At 61.5% G+C, this 8,530-nt stretch overlaps 1 protein-coding gene across 1 annotated transcript; it reads right to left on the reverse strand.

The window, feature by feature from the left end:
* Positions 1 to 1,054: 1,054 nt before the first annotated feature.
* LOC141925008 (acrosin-like) lies at positions 1,055 to 3,694 on the reverse strand. The gene is made up of 5 exons (XM_074828341.1): positions 3,569 to 3,694; positions 3,059 to 3,256; positions 2,458 to 2,723; positions 2,051 to 2,196; positions 1,055 to 1,574 (listed from the first exon to the last, which is right to left on the reverse strand). The coding sequence occupies exons 1-5, from the start codon at positions 3,652 to 3,654 to the stop codon at positions 1,218 to 1,220; spliced, it is 1,053 nt and encodes a 350-aa protein (XP_074684442.1). The 5' UTR covers positions 3,655 to 3,694; the 3' UTR covers positions 1,055 to 1,217.
* Between the last annotated feature and the right edge of the window lie 4,836 nt (positions 3,695 to 8,530).

The following is an 8,530-nucleotide window of genomic DNA, read 5'->3' on the forward strand; positions in this document are numbered from 1 at the left end:
TTGGGCCTGCAGGGAAGGGTCCTGCCCAGATGCTTTAATGGTACCTACTGGAGAAAACAAGCACCAAATCACTTTTTTTATAAAGCTTTGAGCTTGCATCCTTCCTGCCCTTTTGTTAGCAGGCAGCCCAGTGACTGTCCAGTGCCAGTCCAGCTGCCAGCCCTCCCCATTGCTTCCACAGCCCAGGCACTGCTGCCTCTCTGTCCACACCATCGTCTCTGCTGCAGAGGTTCATTGGGCCCCCTTCCCCGTTCTGTTACAGAGCAGCCAGATCCAGCAGACTTCTGAACACGGGGGATTTCTCCTTTCAGGTCCACGAGAGCTGAACCCGGTGGACTCTCACACCCCGGAGGCTTCTCCTGTCCCAGTCTGATGGATGTGGCTGCTGCTGTTCCCACGTTCTGCTGCGTCCAAAGAGCGCGTAAACAAACACACACACAGAGTTACACAATTAATGTGAATGGCAAAACAGATTGACACAGGCAGAGCGATGCCTTTACCAGCGCCCATGTACTCGTAACCACCGCTTACATAAACATGAGCACAGGCCAGTCCTTTTCTGCCTTTCCAGATGATCAGGATTGGATGTTTACTAGCAAAACATAAACACACCTTCACTCCCTCAATTCATAAGCACAGCACGTGCAGAGATTCCTCAACTAACGGAATGGAAATTAAGTCCATGTAATATCCATGGCTGGATGTCAAGCTCCTTACCCAGTCATCGGGGCAAACCGTGGGTCTTTCCAGATCTGTGTCTCCTGTGTCACAAGAGAGTCCAGTTTCAAGTTCACTGGTGCATTGTGCACACGCACGCACACACACACACACACAAGGGTCCCACCAGTAGCCGGCGTAAGACACTTTGCGTTTCCAACTGCTGTCCCCAAGACCTTTCGCCCCCCTCTTCCACCACACCCTCACCCTCCCCTCTGACCAGCCCTTCGGAGTGACTCTTTCCCTTTGTGCCCGACCTGGCTGCCTGCAGCCTCATTTTGCAGGTGTCGGGCATGGAATCCTTGCCTTGCACAGGAGACTGAATTGGACTGCAGCATGGTGAAAACCAGCAACTTTATTTCAACAACTGGAATGCTCAACTGGAGCGTTTGTGTGTGTGGGCAGGACCGAGCAGCCTTTGACACTGAGGCTGCCTTTGGATCAGCAGGCAGTGCCCCAGCAGATGGTCGCGGTGCGCTGCAGCTTGAGCTGGGTCCTGCTCATCCTGCTGCTGGAGCCTTTTTCCCCCACAGGACCTGCAGGAGCTCCTGCAGCAGCTTAAAGAATTCCGCCAGCTTCTGGCGTGGAAATGGACAGGGCGTAGAGCTGCCCGCTTGCGTTATTGGCCTCGGCTTCTGAAAGGGTGTTGATGTGAAGACTGGCTGTGGCGTTGGAGGAGCCGTTGCTGCTGGGTGCAGCCCCATCTGTACCAGGATCCAGTCATAAAAGTGCTGAGTGGAGGTGTAGACTCCAGGCTGTTTTGCTCTTGCGCAGCCTTTCCCCCAGCTGGTCACCCCAACAAGCCAGAAGTGGTCAGCATTCTTATCTTTGCAGACAAGAGGACCACCGCTGTCACCCTGCAGCAGAGGAGAGAGGGAGGGTTCAGGTGGTGTCAGGTGGCCACTGGCAGCACTAGGGCTGGCTCCTTCTCTCTGCCAGCACCTGCCAGGGCTGCATCCGCTGCACAGAGAGGCTCCGCTCAGTGCTGAGGCCTGCAGCACCTTGTCAGGGAGAGGGTAGTAAGCCTGTGGGGTAGGGCTCTCTCTCATCTCCGCACAGCGATGCTGGTTGTGTGCAAGAGGGATGTTTTGGGATTGGGATCTGGACCTCGGGGCTGCCAGGAGCGCTGGATGGGCTTTCTGGGCAGAGTCCCGGGACAAGTGGGAACCTGGGCAAGGGCCTGCAGCTGGGGAAGGGGAGGTGAGCCCCGCCAGCGGTGGGGACCCAGCGGTGGGAGGGCGACTGGCCAGGCAAAGGCCGTGCCGGGGTGTGTCTGGGCGGCTGTGCCGGGGCTGCCTGTGCCGCTGGGCGCTGCCTTGTCGCAGGCTCCTACCTGGCAGGTGTCGATGCCGCCCTGCAGGTAGCCAGCACACAGGTTGTGGGGGTGGACGGCCCCTGCGTACCACCGGCTGCTGTTGCAGAGGCGGACGTTGATGAGGTGAACCTTGGCCTCCTGCAGGACATCCGTTGATCCTGCGGCTGTGAGCACAGAAAGGAATTAACACCCAGCAGCTCATTGCCAGGTCTCCTGCCCTGTCTGGGTGAGCCCTTCCCTGGGGCTTGGCTTTGCACCGGCGTTGCCCTTCTGTCTGGCCATGGGCCCTGGGCCAGGCCCATCTCTCTATGGGCACACGACCCCGCAGCCGCACTCTGGCTCTCAGCCCTGCTGTCAGGAAGCCAAGCCCACCTTCCCCGTGTGCCGAGCTCGCACTCGGGAAACGAGCACTTTTGGGAACTCACCTCTCGCCGTCGTGGACCCCCAGCCACTAACGTAGCAGGTCGTCAGCTTGGACACTCGCAGGGAGGCGTCGGGCACGCAGGCGAGCTGTACGTAGTAGCTGCACTGGACAGGCTGGTCCAACTCCAGCAGCGCAATATCGTTCTCCTCCGAGATACTACTGTAGTGTTCGTGAACCAGAAGCCGTTTAATGTTGCGCACTTGGGCCTCCGGGCCCAGATGAGTCAACTGGGTGGCCCCGATCACCACGCGCCACATGGTGATGTGCCTGGAAGGCAGATGGGGAGAGGGCTCAGAGGGAGAGGAGCCACATGCTGCAGCAGCCCAGCAGTTCCCTGCCCTCTGCTTCACATGGGGGAGAGGAAAGCACACTACGGAAGCTGTGACTGCCCCTGCATGCCTTGGGCTCATGGCGTGTCGAGCTGGAGGCTGTAGGAAGCCGTGGCAGGAGCCCAGCCCTCTCCTGAGCAGCCTCTCAGCGGGGCTCTGCAGTGCCCAGGCACTGGGTGTACCGCAAGAAAAGGGGATGGGAGTGGCACGTGGTGCTGCGCACGAGGCACCCACGAGTGCTGGGGGGATATCCCCGTTCCTGGCCCTCCTTACCTGGCCTTGATGAAGCAGTGGGCTGCTGTGAGGACCCACTGCGGGCTGATGAGGGACCCTCCGCATATGTGCCCCGTGCCTGCTGCGTAGGGATCCTGGATGCTCACGATCCAGGGCCAGGCCCCTGGCTGGGCGTCTGTGCCCCCCACGACGCGCGAGGTGCCGGAGTGAGCAGCCATGGGCCGCAGCCCGCAGGTCCTGTAACCAGAAACTCATCACCATCCTGCTCTATGGCTCGCTGCTGTCCCGGCTGAAGGTCAGCCGTCTGCCCTCCCCACGAGGCGCTGCATGGACAGTGAGGCCACGGAGCCCCGTGGGGTGGGTGGGCGGCCGCCCCCGTTTCTGCTTTAGCCCCGCAGGTGAGTTGTGCCAGCAGCCCGGGTGCTGCGAGGAGGCGAGGCTCCCGCATGGGGCTGAGGAAGCCGTGGTGTGGCCACGGGGGACAAGCAGGCACCCTCCAGGGAACCCCATCAGGTTGCCAAGCTCCCTCCCAGAGCCTCGGCCACTTACCCACAGCTGTCCCAGGCGCCGTGCGCAGGCCAGCACAGGGCCAGCAGGATGAGGAGCGGGAGCAAATGCATCGCTGCCAGCGGCATGTGCCAGCTGCCAGAACCGAGGGCTTGTCACCACCAGTGCAGCAGCTGACAGAGTGCCCACAGGGCTCGCGGTGCCGGTGGTGCCCTTGGCAACGGGGCTGATGTCACAGTGTCGCTGGTTCCGGGGGCTGGGCACGGTGGTCTCTAGGGGCGGGGGGGGAAAACATGGGGGTTTCCAAGCAGGAGGGGAGGCAGAAGCTGGGATCGGACACCCCCGACAGACCCCGCTGAATGCTCGGCTTGCGGGACGGGGTGTGCAGGCCCTGTGGCAGGCAGCAGCGTCGGCCCCCAGCACCGCCTGCCAATGGCGAGCAGGAAAAAACCCAGTGTGGCACCACAGCCTCTTCGGGGAGTTCACTGCCCCCTGCTCTCTGCAGCCCTTTGCCACCAGGTCCTTCCCAACAAACATACACCAGAGAACGTGACTACTACAGGCAGTACGCACTTCTGGGTGTTGCAGAGCCGATCTGGTTACAGCCGCGGCAGGCAAGCAGTGATGTGCGAGTGCAATAAACCGAGCAGACCCAAGCAGTGTCAACTTTCTGGCACAGATGCAGCACTGTCCACACTGGCCATGTCAGCCCCAGCAACCCCCTCTGGCAGGCTTCCTGTCCTTGCTGTCTGTGCGCTCTATTGCTGTTCTGGGCCAGCATTGACAAGGGCGGTTGTGGCACCTGGTACACATGGCCGACGACAGGCAACTGCAAGCCCTAAACAGAGAAGGCTGCTCCTGCTCTCAGCCCCACATGCCATTCTCCATGGCTTTGGTCAATCCTGGATCGGCCTCAGCTCGTCAGTCTGCCTTCTGCAGCTGTATGGCGGAGCCGTGCTCACATGCGGGCGTGCAGGGCAGTCACGGGAGAGAAGCAGGAGCCAGCCACCTGCGTTGCCTTTGCCGAGCAGGGCTGGGTCCCTGGAGGCCGTGGCTTGAAGAGTGGCAGCCTCAAAGCTCACGAAAGCTGTGGGAGCTCCCTGCTGGCATCCTGGCTTGTGTGGATAGACATAAGGCACACAGCTGAGTGCCCAGCCTGGTCCCTAGGATGCCAGGGCAGGCTCCGTCTGAAAGTGGAACAGCTGCTCTCAGGGCCCTTGAGGTGTAGCACGGCTTCAGAGGCACCAGGGCTGGGCCCCAAACTGGACTCAAGGCCGCTTCGGTTTCTGAAAGTTGGCCTGAAGGTGGTGCCCCAGATCTGCTCAGAGCAGGCAGAAGACGGCCTGAGAGAAGGCATCTTGTCTTCCGTGGATACTCTGCTCTTCCAGCACCAGATTTGGCAGGTGGCTAAGGGGGAATGATGTGGGAGATGGCCGCAGTTCACAGATAATTGAAGGAAGAGATGGGGTCATTTCAGGGAGAGGAATCTGGCAGGGACAGCAGTACCCAGGAAACAGCATGAGGAATGCCATGGAAGTCCAAGGTGACCTCACTAACAGCACCTGAAACACCAAATGTGTTCACAGATGGAGCAAACCTGGGAGCAAGGGGGAAAAACAACCAGGGGTGGGTCCCTTGTGTGAGAGGAGATAAGGGCGGAGAAAGGGAGGAGTTGGGGAAGATGAGGGGGATGTATAAGCACAGAAAATGGAGAGAAGGGGGGATCAAGGAGCTACTCACACGTGAGTTCCAAATCCTTTTCTGCGTGGCCCCACTCTGTACCCGGGGGGGGTGGTTCCAGAGGCCTGGCTGCTAGCAATGGCAGAAGGGAACACAGGTCAGAGGGACCTGTCAGTTGGAAACACCCCGTGTCTAGGGCCAGCTACGGGTGGCAGTGCTGCGTGCATGTGCCATTCCCTGCTGAACTTGAAGCTGGCCTAGCTCCCGAGCAAGAGGAGAGAGAGACCCTTTCAGTCCTGTGGATGGCGTGTGCTTGCAGCCCCCCTGACTGATCAGCCCCAGCACCCCTGACAGACCTTACAAGAGGACCAGGCCTGCCAACCGCCGGCCACATTTCCACCTCCCGGAGTCATGAAGGACCTGGATGTGCTCAAGCATGCACACCCTGAGCTGCTTCCCACCTAGACGTGTCCGTTCTGCACTGGCTGCACAAGGTCCTGCCTCTGAAGCTGCCAGGACCGTCCATCCCAACCCCCTCTTGCTGCGCTCCTGGCCCCTGGCACGTGATGGTGCTGCAGCTCCCAGCTCTGTTCCCACCCAGGGCTGCACCACACACCTCCAGCTGAGCTGGCATCTCTGGGCACTGGGGCACGCCCTTTGCTTCTTCTGGACCATGGTTTGAAGGGAGCTGTTCTGGCTCTGGAGATGATGCTGTGTCACGGTCCCACCCTGACCAAGTCCGGGTTTCTGTCAAGAGGCCTCAGCTTGGACACCCAGCACCGAGCCCAGGCTGCACTGAGCTGCCCTCCAAGCAGGGCTGGTCATCTCCCCAGCCCACAGCTGGCTGCCCCAGCGCCCCGTTAGCCAGAGGGGTCACTGGGACAGAGCTGCAGGGTAGCTCTAGGGCTGAGCTGGGTTAGCTGGGGGTGGGGGGGGTCTGGTGGGCTTGGGACAGGGTTCCAGTGTGGAGCAACTGAAGGGGATGGAGCGGCAAGAGGCTGGGAGCAGTGGCAGCAGGAGGCTGAGGAGTGCCGTCCATGGGAGTGTGTGTGTTGGTGTGCAGTCAGGGAGTGTGTGTGTGTGTGTGTGTGTGTTGGTGTGCAGTCAGGGTGTGCGTGTGTGTTTGTTGTCCCAAAACTGGGTTCTTTCACCTGGTGCGCAATCACCCCATCAACATGCTGATTGTTGCTTCCAGACAATTTTCGTTAGTATCGGCTCATGGGGCAGGGGCTGCATTAACCCCCCACCTCCCACTGCACAAATGACCACTGGCAGAGGCGCTGTGAAACAAACACTGAAACTTTAATGAATTAAGAAAGAGTTAGAGATACGGGAGAGGGCTGGGGCTGGAGCGGGCGGGTGCAGGCTGCGTGTGGCGCGGATCCGGCTCCACGCCTTCTCTGTCCGCCTGTCAGAAGCGGTCGGGGGGGCGGGCGGCACTCTGTCCCGTGGCGTCCCTCAGGGTTCTGGCTCACTTCGCGGGCACGTTGTTGCCATCGGGTGCTCTCCGCTTGCTGCTGCCCACCTGCTGCCTGCTGCTGCCCGTCACCACGCCGTCGCTGTCTGACTTTGCCTCCCGTGGGGTTTTTGAGTGTTTTCCCACCCGTCGCACCACCATCTTCCTCCTCTTGGGTGGGATGTTGTCCCGCAGGGAGGTCTCTTGTGCCTTGGCACTCCTGGCCGGTGCGGGGCGCTTGGCCCACTTGCCTCCCGGCCGGCCCGATCCGGGCACCCCCCGGCAGTTGACACCCAAGGGCAGCAGCAGGCGGGTCAGAACCACCCAGGGCTGCCTCCGCAGCACCTCCTCCGTCAGCCGGGCTGTGCGGGGCAGGTGACGCTGGGAGGGATGTGAGGAGCTGGGCAGAGGGCTCTCCTCAGGACCCTTCAGCGGATTCTCCAGGGGCAGGCGGGTAAGAACCACCCGGGGCTGCTTCCACAGCGCCTCCTCCATCAGCCAGGCCGTGCAGGGCGGGTGACGCCGGGAGGGATGCGAGGGGCTGGGCAGGGGACTCAGCTGCGGGATCCCCTGTGTGCTCAGCAGGGGACTGTCTGGAAGAGCCTTTAGGGGACCCTTCCAGGGACTCTCCACAGGACTGTCCTCTGAGCTCTCCTCTGAGCTCTCCTCTGAGCTCTCCAGAGGAGTCTCCGCAGAGCTCTCCTCGGATGTCTCTGAGGGACTCAGTGGCAGCCAGGTGGGCAGTTCTGCCTCCATCCTGCCCTGCTGCCCTGTGGGGTCCTGCAAGGGGGAGGCTGGCACCCCCCAGAAGGGGTCGGTGTCCCCCAGCATTGCCGCTGCCAGGCGGTCCTTGGGCCAGTCGCCCTGCGCCCCGTACCCCAAGAAGTCGGGGGCTTCATTGGAGGGGGTGGTGCTGGCGAGGCTGTCGCAGACATCAGAGAAGATGAATTCACCTTCTATCAGCATCACCGCTGCCGCTTCCTCGATATTGCAGCTGCCCTCTGCCCTGTACTCCGAGAGGTGGGGGAGCTCGTTAAGGGAAGTGGTCAGGTTGTAGACATCAGGAACATTGGGGACGGTGTCCTCGCCATCCCCCAGCCCTGTTGCCACGGCTCGCTCCTTGGGGCAGCCACCCCCCGCCACATACCTGCAGAGGTCAGGGAGCTCCTCAAGGACCTCAGCAGGCAAGATGGGGACATTGGCGGTCGAGATGGTGTCCCCACTGTCCCCTAAACACGCCACCACCGCTTGGTCCTGGGGGCAGTCACCATCCACCACGTACACAGAGTGGTCGGGGAGCTCATCAAGGCATGCGGTGTTGGTGAGGCTGTTGGGGAAATCAGGGACGTCAGGGACAGTGTCCTCACTGTTCCCCACCCCCAGCACCACCCGCTTCCACTTACCTGGAGAGGTCAGGGAGCTCACTGAGGAGGGCCGTCAAGTCTGGGACATCGGGGACAGTGTCCTCGCTGTCCCCCAGCCTTGCCACCGCCGTCTGCTCCTTGGGGCTGCTGCCCTCCAACACGTAGGCAGAGAGGTAGGGGATCTGCTGGAAGAAGGCCGTCACGTTGGGGCTGTCGGGGACATCGGGGACGGTGTCCTTGCTGTCCGCGGTGTTGAGCCAGGCGAGGAAATGGCTGGCAGTGGTGTCCTCTGCCTGCTCAGGAGAGGCCTCGGCGAAGGCATCTGGCCCCTGCTCGAGCAGGTCCGTGGACTTCAGCTGCACCAGCTGCCCCAGGGCCTCCATGGGCCCTGGCCCCCCCTGCCAGACGCTGGCCCGGGGCAGCTGGTAGGTGATGGGGGGCAGCTGGGCAGGCTCAGAGGCCGCCGGCAGCTCCAGGATGGAGCGCAGCATGTCTGCAGTGACC

Source organism: Strix aluco, chromosome 6, assembly GCF_031877795.1.
Source record: "Strix aluco isolate bStrAlu1 chromosome 6, bStrAlu1.hap1, whole genome shotgun sequence".
In the NCBI taxonomy this organism is placed as follows: Eukaryota; Metazoa; Chordata; class Aves; order Strigiformes; family Strigidae; genus Strix; species Strix aluco.